Here is a 15,009-nt window from a genome sequence, read left to right as displayed (position 1 = left end):
ATATCCAAACATCTTTCTTTTGACATTCCTTCTGCCTCAGAGCCTCATCAATGGTATGGTTTTACAAAATGGAAAGCTATGCCTTTGTGAAAAGTATTGAAGGAAAAGGAATATTAAGTTTTATGCCTTTTTTTTTTTTTTTTTTTTGAGACAGGGTCTCGCTCTGTTGCCCAGGCTGGAGTGCAGTGACGTGATTACAGCTCACTGCTGCTTCGACCTCTGGGACTCAAGTGATCCTGTCACTTCAGTCTCCCGAGTAGCTGGGACCTCAGACAGGGGCCACCACTCTGGCTAATAATATTTGTATTGTTTGTAGAGATGGGGTTGCACCATGTTGCCCAGGCTGAAAGTTCAGCTTTGATAAGACTAAACCTTGAGAAAGTATGAATACTTTTAAGGCTAGTGGATGAGTAGGCTGACAAGTGGTTTGTGAAGATTCTCTAAAGCAGGGTTTAGTCAAATAGAAAAAAAAAATATGTTATTTGAAAAGGTTCGGTTAATTACAAGGGAATATTGTTGTTTGAGTCTTTATACTGTCATATCTGACAAGTGTCTTTGCTACTCATCTTTTTTGGACAATATATATTTGTTACATTTAATAATACCGTATTAAAAAGCTGATGTCCTAGGGGAATCTTTGTATGACAGTGACTATATCAATGTTACTTACTCTTTAAATATTGGTGTTTTAAAAGGATACCACCCAGTTTGCTGTTGGAGTTGATGTTAGCTAATTAGCTAACATCTAGCTAACTTGGATAAAATGTTAGCTCTACAGAGATACTGTAATGGTAATGCATTATAAATAGACTGAATTTTTGAATTTATGTGAGTAAATGTAGCAGATATTAATATTTGGAAAATGTGCATAATGCTTTGAAGTTTAGGCAATGTTTTTCTAAGCCCTTTATTTCAGGCATTTTCTTAGATGTTTATTACCACGTTTAAGCCCAAGAACCCCGTGAAGTATTACTATTTCCTTAGTGCTATTAACATATAAACAATACAGCAAAATAGAATGGAGCTGAACAATTGCTAAGCAATGTTTCATTAGATGGAATTAATATATAGGCGTGTTCTGCTGACTATTTTTAATTCTCAGGAAATTTAAACATTAATTTCTTCTTTTTAGATTGTGACGGCTTTAGGTAAACAAGAAGCAGAAAGGAAGTTTGAAACTTTGTTAAAACACCTGTCACATCCTCCGTCGTTCACAACTGTCAGAGTGAATACACATTTAGCCTCAGTACAACATGTGAAAAATCTGTTACTTGATGAACTTCAGAAGGTTTGTGGAAATTTTCTGTCATTTGTACATAATTGCATTTTTGCAGTCTGCCATGTTCTCCATTAAAATCTTATGAATGATATAATACACTTCCAATTTTATAGATAAGGAGATTGAGGATCATGAATGGTAAATTCTTCAAAATTATCCTAGGTGGTAATGCTAGAACTTGAACCTAGTACTTCTGATTCTAAATTTATTCATTTTTGGTGACTAAATAACTCTTAATCCCCTCTGGGCTGCATTAAACTGGGCCTTAGTAGCTTCATCATTAAAATATATGTGAAGAAGTCCAGCCTAACCTTAAAAACCTGTGGCTTTGTAATAAGCAGCATATAATGACCAGGAAGACAGATGGTATAGCTGAGGTAAGCCCAGAGATAAGGAGGTACATACTAAGTACCTGTGAGATCATATTGTTAATTGAGATAAAAAATAGATGTTGGGCCAGGCGTGGTGGCTCACGCCTGTAATCCTAGCACTTTGGGAGGCTGAAGTGGGTGGATCACATGAGGCCAGGACTTTGGGACCAGCTTGGCCAGCATGGCGAAATCCTGTCTCTACTAAAAATACAAAAAAATTAGTCGGGCATGATGGCGCATGCTTATGATCCCAGCTACTCAGGAGGCTGAGGCATGAGAATCCCTTGAACCCAGGAGGTGGAGGTTGCAGTGAGCCAACATTGCATGACTGCACTCCACCTTGGGTAATGGAATGAGACTCTGTCTCAAAAAAAAAAAAAAAAAAAAAAAAAAAAAAAAAAAATGCTGAGCGCCTTATGTTTCATAAAACCAGGAAATTACAACAAGATAATTAATCTGAATCTATTTTCAATGTAAAACAGCATGAGACTTTTTTCATCCAACCAATAAAATAGTTTTGGAAAAATATTCCTCTTACAGATGAAAACAGTATTATAAAATGGCATTTATGGCCGGGCGCGGTGGCTCAAGCCTGTAATCCCAGCACTTTGGGAGGCCGAGACGGGCAGATCACGAGGTCAGTAGATGGAGACAGACTATCCTGGCTAACACGGTGAAACCCCGTCTCTACTAAAAAAGAATACAAAAAACTAGCCGGGCGAGTCGGCGGGCGCCTGTAGTCCCGGCTACTCGGGAGGCTGAGGCAGGAGAATGGCGTAAACCCGGGAGGCGGAGCTTACAGTGAGCTGAGATCCGGCCACTGCACTCCAGCCTGGGCGACAGAGCGAGACTCTGTCTCAAAAAAAAAAAAAAAAATGGCATTTATGACTTCTAAGCAGAAAAGTATTTGAGTTCTCTTGTTTATATTTTTTTTAGTTACCTTGTATATACTTTTTTGCTTTTGAAAGCTTTGCCTTATATGTTTCTTACTCTGTACACTGAAATTTACCTCAGAAGAAATGTAGGATGTGGAAAAATAGATGCTGAGAGGTACCACATAAATTGCATATTGTAGTTATTCAGTGACTTGTAACATGTAACTGGTGGGTGTCAGCAGACTCATTTCTGCCTGATTTGTATCTGAACTAAACGCAAGAGGCAACCATCATTAAAGGGTTTCCATTTGTAAATCACAAGCTGTGTTTAGTTATTTGGGAAACTTCAGAAAATTATCACTGAGTCACTTATCCCCTTTTAAAAAATCTCTCTATTACATTTATGGATTTTGTCATACTCTCCTTATGAACAATTCTAGGCCGGGCGCTGTGGCTCAAGCCTGTAATCCCAGCACTTTGGGAGGCGGAGACGGGCGGATCACAAGGTCAGGAGATCGAGACCATCCTGGCTAACACGGTGAAACCTCGTCTGTACTACAAAATACAAAAAACTAGCCGGCCGAGGTGGCGGGCGTCTGTAGTCCCAGCTACTCGGGAGGCTGAGGCAGGAGAATGGCGTAAACCCGGGAGGCGGAGCTTGCAGTGAGCTGAGATCCGGCCACTGCACTCCAGCCCGGGCGACAGAGCGAGACTCCGTCTCAAAAAAAAAAAAAAAAAAAAAAAGAACAATTCTATAACTACCAAGTTGTAGATAGACAACCATGTCAGAAGAAGCAGCAGCTATGGCATCTCAGTGTATGACACCAAACCTTAGTATAATAATTAAATAAGACTTTAAAAAAATTAATCTGATTTTTATTGATAGTGATAATCTTATTGAGAGTAATCACAGGCATAAAACATAAGTAGTTGCCCTAAGCAACTAAAATCATTACTTTTCCATAGTCATGCATATGTTTTCAGCTAACAAAAAGGAAACTGTTCTGAGGCCCGCTGGAAGTATCCATAACTCAGATCCAGCCTTTTTTTTTTTTCTGAGAAGGAGTCTCACTCTGTTGCCCAGGCTGTAGTGCGGTGGTGTGATCTGGGCTCACTGCAACCTCTCCTTCCTGTGTTCAAGCGATTCTCCTGCCTCAGACTTCCAAGTAGCTGGGACTACAGATGCCCACCACATTTTTGTATTTTTAGTAGAGATGAGGTTTCATTATATTGGCCAGGCTGGTCTCGAACTCCTGACCCGTGATCTGCCCACCTCGGCCTCCCAAACTGCTGGGATTACAGGTGTGAGCCACTGCACCCAGCCTTATTATTTTTTTCCGTAACAAATGATTTCCAGAACCTGGATATTATAGTATTCTAGTCTGGATATACAAGATCCCATGGGCTAGGATCAGTCACTCTGGGCAGCTTTGGGCCCCTTTCCTTGAAGGTTAACGTTGTACAGGGAAACTTGGGTCAAAGGCACTAGACAGGAAACTGATAGTAAAGCAGTACCCGATTCTAGCAAGAAAGAGTACTTGGAGGAGGCTTTAGGCTGTGGATTTTCTTTCTCCTTTCATGTTGAAAAGTTCATGTGTCCTAAAGTAATGTTTGTTGATTTCTGTGGTATAAATACTCACCTGGTTCCTTGGTAGCTACACGCATGACCATGGAATTGGAAAGAGATGCATGCAGTGACTCTCCTGAGCTGGTGTGAGCCGGCTCCCGCACCTGTACCTGCTTTCAGTGTGACAGTCTTCCGGTTCCCTTATAATAGAGAATACTGAAAATCGCGAACCTCTACCATAAACATTTCTTTTCCTCACCAAAACTGACTTGGATGCCAGTGTTAATTGTGTATATTAGGTAGTATTTATTAATAGTAATCTCAGTCTTTAACATCCTATTCAGAAATTTTTCTTAAAGGAATACTACATATAATTCTATATTAAATAAAAGTTTTTAAAGTAAATCATTTAAGGTAACCACAGTTTGTGTTTATGATGCCAAATAGTAAGCAAAATTGAGTCTTATAAAGAAGTCAGGATACTTCAGAATTAAAATAGAGAAAACACTGTTGTTTTGAGTCTTTTGGATTTTTACGGTATCCCGTGGAATAAAGTGAAAGTACCCCAGAGCTACTAGGGCTTCATGCTGTGGTAGATGATGATACTGAAAAGTTACATAAGTTGAAATGTTTCAGATGTATGAATTGCTTTATAATCATGTTTATTTTTAACAGCAGTTTAACGGATTAAGTGTTCCTATTCTTCAACATCCAGACCTTCAGGATGTCTTACTTATTCCTGTTATTGGACCCAGGTTTGTAAGAACTTCATTTCCAAATTATATTCTTCTCAATAAAAGTTTGTCACAGGGAGCTTTTTAACTGTTCGGTGATAATACTAAGTTTCCCCATTGTTAGCAACTTTCTATAGATAACAGGAATTCAAAAATTTAGAAATGCAGACTTTAGACCCTGTCATGGAAAATAATACAAAAAAAGACTAGGAATGGGCCCAAGGACCTTGAGAATAATGTATTTTAGGTCCATTCAGTGCAGTGATGTTTTTCCCCTCCTCTTTCTGCGAAGTTTTATTTCATTTGTTTACTTGTATTTCATATGAATTTTCAGTGCTAAATTAAAACTTTTTTTTTTGAGCTGCAGCAAAAATATAGAGTAACCTATTTTCTACTTTCATAGCTGATATGTTTGTAGAATTTTATTTGTTGAGACAGTGTCTTGCTCTGTTACCCAGGCTGCAATGCAGGGGCACAATGATTGCAGGCTCAAACTTGTGGGCTCAGGCAATTATACCACCTCAGCTTCTGAGTAACTGGGACTACAGGTGTGCACCACTGCACCTGGCTCATTTATTTTTTATTTTGTAGAAACAGTCTCACTATGTGACTGCTATTGAACTCCTAGCCTTAAACAATCCTCCCACCTCAGCCTTCCAAAGTGTTAGGATTACCAATGTGAGCCATCTCTCCCAGCCTATAAAATTTTATTCATAATTCGACAGTTATGTTAAACTACTATGTGCCATTTATGTTCTGCTTTTTTATGTATTTGGAAAGCATATGTTTGAAAATTGGAAAATAGGTTTTCAGGCTGGATCCAGTGGCTTACCTACGCCTGTTATCCCAGCACTTTGGGAGGCTGAGGTAGGCGGATCCCTTGACCCCAAGGGTTGGAGACCAGTCTGGGCAACATGGCAAAACCCCACATCTACTGAAAGAAATTACAAAAATTAGCTACAGGTGGTGTACACCTGTAGTCATAGCTATTCAGGAGGCTGAGGTGGAAGGATTGTTTGAGCCTGGGAGTTAGAGGCTACAGTGAGTCATGATTGTGCCACTGCAATCCAGCCTGGGAGACAGAGCGGGACCTTGTCTCAAAAAAAAAAAAAAAAAAAAAAAGAAGCAAAAATAAGTTTTCATAGTATAATGATTATAATAGAGTTTTATTCCCATGGAACGTTTTAAAATTCCTAATTATGGTCTAAAATCTTTTCAAACTCCTAAGAGTTATGATAAATATAGAAACGCTTTTGTTAAAACTTTGAGTGGGCAGCAATAGAGCAGTGGTTTAATAAACTATGATTTGTCCATGCAATGGGGTAGTATATGGCCTTTAATATGGGAGAATTATACATACCAATCAGAGAAGATGTTTATGATCAGTTGTTAAATATCAGAAGCAAATTGCCATACTTGGGATAATTACTTTTTTTGCAATTAAAAAAAGTACACAACTATGCATTTATGTATATTTATATACATGTAAAAAAAAGTCTGGCACCTGTAACATACCCAGCTTTTAATAGTGGTTGACTCTGAGGAAGCTAGATTGGGGGAGAGGGGAGAAATAAAAGAAAATTTTTATGTGTAATATTTTTGTTTTATTTTTTACTGTAAGAATGTATTTTTGCAATTAAAGTTGATTTGTATAGGCTTCTCATTCTATTTAGTTTAATTTTAAAGTTTTTCATCTTCTATTCAGTTTTTTAAAGGTGAAATTTACATATAGTGAAACGAAGAGATCTTAAATGTATAGTTTGTTGAGTTTTGACAACTATATACAACTGTGCAGCCAAGACACACCGCAGTCAAGATAGAGCATTTCCATTATCCCAGAAACATCTCTTGTACTCAGCTACCCTACCAGGAAACTGCTCTTCTTATTTCTGTCATCTCTTAGTTTTGGACCAGTTAGTTGCTAGTATAATAGACCATAATCACAAATCTTTGGAGGTTACTACACTCCTTATGAGGATGCAAAATTGTACTTATTTAGGTTCAAACTTTGGACATTTCTTACTCTGTTAAATACCTCTTCTTTATTCTTTAGTTTTGTTTAGTTTCTTAGAGTTCCATTAGGTTTTTCTTTATAGAAGCAAGTAAAAATTAGAGTTGTACATAATATAAAAGTAATCATCTGTTACATCTCCTGTCCCACCTCCCAATTTTGTTTCTCTGAGCATCAAATTTGATTTTTTCTAGACCATCTCTATGCTTTTATCTGCATACATGAATGCACATGTACAGTCATTTGTACTCATTTTTAGAAAATAGAGAAGATTATAATGTTCTGCAATTTGCTTTTGTGTTTACTTAAAAATATATAATGGATATTGTTCTACGATTATATAACACTATTTCATTCTTTTTAATGGCTGCATAAACAGTGTATTTTATCATTTAGCTCAGTTTTAATTTTTCTATCCTCCATTGATAGACATTTAGTTTTTTCCTGTTTTTCATTATTACCTGGTAATAATAATAATAAGTGTTGGAGTGGGTATTTGTGGACTTGCATAAGCATGTCTGCATAACAAAGTGTATATGACACAGAATAACCAGTTCAAAGGTCTGTGCTTATTTTAGTTGGAGACATATTACCAGATTACTCTCTACAAAGTTTTACCAGTTAATGTTTCAGCAGTGTATGAGAGATTTTGATGCTTGCATTCTTTTTTTTTTTTTTTTTTTTTTTTTGAGACGGAGTCTCGCTCTGTCGCCCAGGCTGGAGTGCAGTGGCCGGATCTCAGCTCACTGCAGGCTCCGCCTCCTGGGTTTATGCCATTCTCCTGCCTCAGCCTCCTGAGGAGCTAGGACTACAGGCGCCCACCACCTCGCCTGGCTAGTTTTTTGTATTTTTTTAGTAGAGACGGGGTTTCACCGGGTTAGCAGGATGGTCTCGATCTCCTGACCTCGTGATCTGCCCGTCTCGGCCTCCCAAAGTGCTGGGATTACGGGCTTGAGCCACCGCGCCCGGCCAATGCTTGCATTCTTGACAATACAGGCTATTTTAGGTCTCTAAAATATTTGGATGATTTAACTTTAATTATTTTCAATACTTACTTTTATGTGGCCTTAATCATCCTTTCATTCTGTTCTTTGTAGTGATCTAGGCTACTCATCAGAACATGAGTGAATGTATAAATACAAATGGTGAGCTGTTGCAGGGAAGCCTGAAAAAATCATTTAGGATTGTAAATTCACATACCTACCTTTCATTCCTAAAATGAATAAGTCAATTCCTTTTTGTTTTTTTAACTCCTGACTTTTATTAAGTATCTTTTTATTATTTATTATTTATTTATTTATTTTTTGAGTTGGAGTTTCACTGTTGTTGCCCAGGCTGGAGTGCAATGGCACGATCTCAGCTCACCAAAACCTCCGCCTCCCGGGTTCAAGCGATTCTCCTGCCTCAGCCTCCTTAGTAGCTGGGATTACAGGCATGTGCCACCATGCCAAGCTAATTTTATATTTTTAGTAGAGATGGGGTTTCTCCATGTTGGTCAGGCTGGTCTTGAACTCCCGACCTCAGGTGATCTGCCTGCCTCCGCCTCCCAACGTGCTGGGATTACAGGCTTCAGCCATCATGCCCAGCAAGTATCTTTTAAAAAAATTTTTTTGTTTTTATTTTTTTGAGATGTAGTCTCAGTTTGTCGCCCAGGTTGGAGTGCAGTGATGTGACCTTGGTTCACTGAAACCTCAGCCTCCCAGGTTCAGGCAATTCTCCTGCTTCAGCCTCCTGAGCATCTGTGGCTACAGGCACGTGCTACCACACCTGGCTTAATTTTTGTATTTTTAGTAGAGACTGTGTTTCACCATATTGGCCAGGCTGGTTTCGAACTTCTGACTTCGCGATCTGCCTGCCTCACCCTCCCAAAGTGCTGGGATTACAGGCACAAGCCACTGTGCGCAGCCTATTAAGTCTCTTTAACTTTCCATTATGACAAATGAGGAGGTTCCTGGAGTTAAATTTTCCCTAAAATTCCTACCAGCTAATTTGTATTTACCGTTGTTTCTCTGTTTTTTTTTTTTTTTTTTTTTTTTTTTTTTTTTTTTTTTTGAGACGAGGTCTCGCCGTGTTGTCCAGGCTGGTCTGGAACTCCTGAGCTCAAGTGATCCACCCTCCTCAGCCTCCCAAAGTGCTAGGATTACAAGTGCCACCCATCATGCCTGGCCAGTTTTTTTTTGTTGTTTGTTTTAACATTGTCAAGCTTTATAACATTGTTATTTCCCAAGTATCATTCACATGGATGCAGTGCTTGCTTTCAGTCCTTATGTCACAGTTTATTTCTCATTTCTTTATTAATGTCTTTGTTGGTGAGTACAGTCACTTAGCAGATCTCCCACACTCCCTGCCCTTTCCCAAAGTGTGCCTCTTATGTACTGTGTTACTTTCTTGGTTGAGAACGTCTGCCTGTTGCCTTTATGTTTATGCAACAAGTTGGCTGAGTCTGATTGTTCCAGGCCACCTAGTATTTCCCTTAGCACTTTGTAGACATTGTTTTTATAACCTGTGGTATCAAATGTTATTGTGAAGAAATCTAAGACCCACCAGAAACTTTTCCTCTATCTAACAGTACCTTGTCTTCTGCTTGGAGATCTGTGGAATTCTTACTTACTGAACTTTAGATATTTGGCCAGTGTAATGCTTGGTTTTGATTATTTCCTCTTAGTTCTTTCTTTTTCGTTTTTTTGTTTTGACACGGAGGCTCACTCTGTCGCCCAGGCTGAAGTGCAGTGGCACGATCTTGGCTCACAGCAACCTCTGCCTCCCGGGTTCAAGTGATTCTCTTGCCTCATGCTCCCGAGTAGTTGAGATTACAGGTGCCCGCCACCACACCCAGCTAATTTTTTGTATTTTTAGTAGAGAGGGGCTTTCCCCTTGTCAGGCAGGCTGGTCTCGAACTCATGACCTCAAGTGATCCACCTGCCTAAGCCTCCCAAAGTGCCAGGATTACAGGCGTGAGCCACCTCACTAGGCCAACTTTGGCCGTCCGTTTCTTATTCTTAAACATTTCTTAAACACCTCTGCTTTATTCTTTAGTTTTATTTAGTTTTCCTAAAGATAGTTCAGTTAGGTTTTTCTTTATAGAAGCAAGTGAAAACTAGAGTTGTACATAAATATGAAAGTAATCATCCATTACGTCTCCTGTCCCACCTCCCAATTTTGTTTCTCTGAGCATCAAATTTGATTTTTTCTGGACTGTCTCTGTGCTTACATCTGCATATGTGAATGCACATATACTGTCATTTGTACTCATTTTTAGAAAATAGAAAAGATTATAATGTTCTGCAATTTGCTTTGTGTTCACTTAAAAATATATAGGATATCATCTGATATCCTCTTATATAACACTTTCATTCTTTTTAATGGCTACATAAACTATATTTTATCATTTAGCTCAGTTTAAATTTTCTGTCCTCCACTGATAGACATTTAGTTTTTTCCTGTTTTTCATAATTACCAGAAGTGTTGGAGTGAATATTTGTGGACTTGCGTAAGCATGTCTGTAGAACAAATATATCATGTTATGATATGAACACAACCAGATATGACACAGATGTAACACAGATATGACACAGCATAGTCAGTTCAAAGGTCTGTGCTTATTTTAGTTGGAGACATATTACCAGATTACCCTCTACAAAGTTTTACCAGTTTATGTTTCAGCAGTATATGAGAGATTTTGATGCTTTCATTCACGCCAATACTGGCCATTTTAGGTCTCTAAGATATATGGATGATTTAACTTTAAATTATTTTCAATACTTAATTTTATGTGACTTTAATCATCCTTTCATTCTGTTCTTTGTAGTGATCTAGGCAACTCATCAGAACATGAGTGAATGTATAAAATACAAATGGTGAGCTATTGCAGGGAAGCTTGAAAAAATCATTTAGGATTATAAATTCACATACCTACCTTTCACTCCTAAAAAGAAGCTGGGCGTGGTGGCTCACACCTATAATCCCAGCACTTTGGGAGGCCGAGGTGGGTGGCTCACCTGAGGTCGGAAGTTCGAGACCAGCCTGAGAAACATGGTGAAACCCTGTCTCTACTAAAAATGCAAAAATTAGCTGGGTGTGGTGGCGCATGCTTATAATCCCAGCTACTTGGGAGGCTGAGGAAGGAGACTCGCTTAAACCCAGGAGGCAGAGGTTGTAGTGAGCCGAGATCATGCATTGCAGTCGAGCCTTGATGACAAGACTGAAACTACATCTCAAATAAACAGTCAATTCCTTTTTGTTTTTTTTTTAACTCCTGATTTTTATTAAGTATATATTTTTAAAATTATTTTTATTTTTTTGAGATGGACTTCGGTCTGTCGCCCAGGCTAGAGTACAGTGATATAACCTTGGTTCATTGCAACCTCCGCCTCCCAGGTTCAAGCACTTCTCCTGCCTCAGCTTCCCGAGTAGCTGGGACTACAGGCGTGTGCTACCACACCCTACTAATTTTTGTATTTTTAGTAGAGTTGGGGTTTCACCATATTGGCCAGGCTGGTCTCAAACTCCTGACCTTGTGATCTGCCTGCCTCTACCTCCCAAAGTGCTGGGATTACAGGCGTGAGCCACTGTGCCCGGCCCAATAAGTCTCTTTTGACTTTCCATTTTAAGAAATGAGGAGGTTCCTGGAGTTAAATTTTCCCAAAAATTCCTACCAGCTAGTTTGTATTTACTGTTTTTCATTTTGTTTTGTTTTGTTTTTGAGATGGAGTCTCTGTGTTGCCCAGGCTGGTCTCGAACTGAGCTCAAGTGTTCCACCCTCCTTGGCCTCCCAAAGTGCTGGGATTACAAGCACGAGCCACCATGCCAAGCCAGTTTTTTTTTTTTTTTTTAACATTGTCAGGGTTTATAACATTGTTATTTCCCAAGTATTCACGTGGATGCAGTGCTTGCTTTCAGTCCTTATGTCACAGTTTATTTCTCATTTCTTTATCTTTATTAATATCTTTGTTGGTGAGTATAGTCACTTAGCAGATCTCCCGCACCCCCTGCCCTTTCCGGAAGTGTGCCTCTTATGTACCGTGTTACTTTCTTGCTTGAGAATGTCTGCCTGTTGCCTTTATGTTTACACAAGTTAGCTGAGTCTGGTTGTTCCAGGCCACCTAGTGTTTGTTTCCCTTAGCACTTTGTAGACATTGTTTTTATAACCTGTGGTATCAAATGTTACTGTGAAGAAACCTAAGGCCCACCAAAAACTTTTCCTCTATCTAACAGTACCTTGTCTTCTGCTTGGAGATCTGTGGAATTCTTACGTATTGAACTTTAGACATTTGGCCTGTGTAATGCTTGATTTTGATTATTTCCTTAGTTGTTCTTCTCCTTTTTTAAAAAAAAAAAAAAAAAAAAAAAAGAGTCTCACTCTGTCGCCCAGGCTGGAGTGCAGTGGTGGCACATCGGCTCACTGCAACCTCCGCATCCCGGGTTCAAGTGATTCTCCTGCCTCAGCCTCCCGAGTAGCTGGGATTACAGGTGCCCGCAACCATACCCGGCTGATTTTTGTATTTTTAGTAGAGACGGAGTTTCACCATGTTGGCCAGGCTGGTCTTTGAACTCCTGAACTCAGGTGATCCACCCACCTCGGCCTCCCAAAGTGCTGGGATTATAGGCGTGAGCCACCGCGCCCAGCCCGTTCCTTCTTAAGCCTGTCTGGGTCACGGGCTCTGTTTCAAAGTGGCTGTCTTGTCAATAGTATAGGAGATAAGTTTTATCTTGTCTATGCTTTGCTTTTCTTATCTGTAAAATGGGGATTCAAAATCCTATCTAGTCATGAGGATGTATTACCCCTCTCTGCTTCTAAATCTTTATTCAGAGGTTTTATTGTCCTTTATTTTCTCAGGTGCTAGTTTACTTTGCCTTTGTTCTTTTATCCCTTTTTTAAGGTTTTTCCTTTAATTGCTGTGAAAATACAGAGGTACTTGAAATATTTTTCCTTTTGTTTGGTTTACATTTTTAAAATCTACCTTCTGCCTACTAAGGCTTTTTGTGTATGTGTGTGCCACCAGTGAATGCAGAATGAATTCTTTCTGCTTATCATGCATTGAATGGAAACAGTTACAACCTCATTTGCAGTTTGCTCAATGATGATCCAGAATGGGGGAAACAGCATGCCTATGGGACTAGTCAGATATGTTTTCTCAGAAGTACTGCAGATCTTCTCTGCTGGCTCATCTCTAGTGCTGGTGAGCAGAGCAGAGGCTCTCTGTGAAGGCTTCAGCTGTTACCTTTTTTTCTGGGGGGCGGGGAAGGCTTTCTTTTTTGTTTAATCTCTGCTTAGTTAAGTCAGGAGGAAAAAAGTTGGTTACTATTTCTTTTCTCTTTGTTGGGTTGCTTTTAGGCAGTTGATCCGGGTTTGCTAGAGAAAATAACAGATTGTCTGGTTATGCCATTTTTGACAATCCATTTCTTCTTTCAGACTTGTCTCCTCTGAATAGGACACTGACAGGACATTCCTAGATTCTGATTTTTTTCCACCAAACGTATAGTCCTGCTCCTAAGAAATAAATGTTTGATTAGGCCTCCAGGAGCCTCTCCTTTTCAGACTCCACACCCTGCTGAGAAACTAGGTTTGGCTCAAATTTCACTATCAGCCAATTATTTCTCATCATCCGGATTACAGCTGTTTCTGCGTTTCATTGCAAATGGAATTTTCTCCTTAGATTTTTATTCTTTTTCCCCCCTTTTCATTTCCATGGAGTTTAGAAAAAGGAGTTTTCTTCCTCTGATTTTTTAGTAGAATCTCAGTATCACAGTTATTTAAAATATAAATGCATCAGTTAAAGTTTATTTACAGTAAACAATTTTAAAAGTAATGCATCACTGAATTACTGGTTTCTTCAGTTTGCTTAAAATGAGATTTAAAATAAAGTTTTGGTTTCTTCAGTTCACTTAAAATGATATTTCATGTACTGGTGAAATATATTTTAATTTCCAGAAAAAGATTTTTGTCTGGTAATTTAATGACTTTGGGAGAAAACTGAATGCCAGACTTCTCTTGATACAGGAGCCTTTAAAACATTTCAACCAGCATTTTCTAAAGTCTACATTTGGATCAGTAGAAGTTTTTAGGCCAAAAATCAATTTGTAATTTTAAAGAATTTCTGTATTCTCTCAATTAATGCTCCTCCCTTTTTGATAAAAGTCTCAAAATAGTTCAAGAATGCCAGAAAATTAATTTTCTTCCTTTCTTTCATAATTGAATACATAATTCAACAGCATAAATCTCTTGAAATCCAAATGAGACTGGATTTGCCTTGTCTTTCAGCCTACTTGATTTCCATCTTTTTTCCCCCCACCCAGGAGGGAGTCTTGCTCTTGTTGCCCAGGCTAGAGTGCAATGGCATGATCCCCCCTCACTGCAACTTCCACCTCCATGTTCAAGTGATTATCCTGCCTCAGCCTCCTGAGTAGCTGGAATTACAGGCGCGTGCCACCACACTGAGCTAATTTTTGTATTTTTAGTAGAGACAAGGTTTGACCATGTTGGCCAGGCTGGTCTCGAACTCCTGACCTCAGGTAATCTGCCTGCCTTGGCCTCCTAAAGTGTTGGGATTACAGGTAAGAGCCACTGTGCCCGGCCCATTAAGTCTCTTTTGACTTTCCATTATGAGAATTGAGGAGTTCCGGGAATTAAATTTTCCCAAAAATTCCTACCAGCTAATTTGTATTTACTTTTGTTTTTGTTTTTGTTTTTGTTTTGAGACGGGGTCTCTCCGTGTTGCCCAGGCTGGTCTTGAACTCCTGAACTCAAGTGATCCACCCTCCTTGGCCTCCCAGAGTGCTGGGATTACAAGCACAAGCCACCATGCCCAGCAGTTTTTTTTTTTTAAACATTGTCAAGCTTTATAGCATTGTTATTTCCCAAGTATTCACATGGATGCAGTGCTTGCTTTCAGTCCTTATGTCACAGTTTATTTCTCATTTCTTAATCTTTATTAATGTCTTTGTTGGTGAGTACAGTCACTTAGCAGATCTCCTGCACCCACTGCCCTTTCCCGAAGTTTACCTCTTATGTACTGCATTACTTTCTTGGTTGAGAATGTCTGCCTGTTGCCTTTATGTTTACACAACAAATTGGCTGAGTCTGGTTGTTCCAGGCCACCTAGTATTTCCCTTAGCACTTTGTAGACATTGTTTTTATAGCCTGTGGTATCAAATGTTATTGTGAAGAAATCT

The 15,009-nt window shown here is 39.1% G+C and overlaps 1 protein-coding gene across 2 annotated transcripts in view; it reads left to right on the top strand.

Annotated features, from left to right (window-relative positions):
* Nucleotides 1-15,009, top strand: part of NSUN6 (NOP2/Sun RNA methyltransferase 6) — an 81,837-nt gene that overhangs the window by 2,231 nt on the left and 64,597 nt on the right. The window contains exons 2-3 of one of the 2 annotated variants that reach the window (XM_030941026.1): nt 1,133-1,288; nt 4,771-4,847. In XM_030941026.1, coding sequence (XP_030796886.1) covers nt 1,133-1,288; nt 4,771-4,847 — 233 coding nt within the window. Of the gene's footprint in view, nt 1-1,132; nt 1,289-4,767; nt 4,848-15,009 lie in introns of both variants that reach the window. The other variant, XM_010364019.2, reaches the window with a different exon arrangement.

Source organism: Rhinopithecus roxellana, chromosome 11, assembly GCF_007565055.1.
Source record: "Rhinopithecus roxellana isolate Shanxi Qingling chromosome 11, ASM756505v1, whole genome shotgun sequence".
In the NCBI taxonomy this organism is placed as follows: domain Eukaryota; kingdom Metazoa; phylum Chordata; class Mammalia; order Primates; family Cercopithecidae; genus Rhinopithecus; species Rhinopithecus roxellana.
Note: the sequence above shows the minus strand (reverse complement) of the source record. Positions and strands in the feature narration are given on the sequence as shown.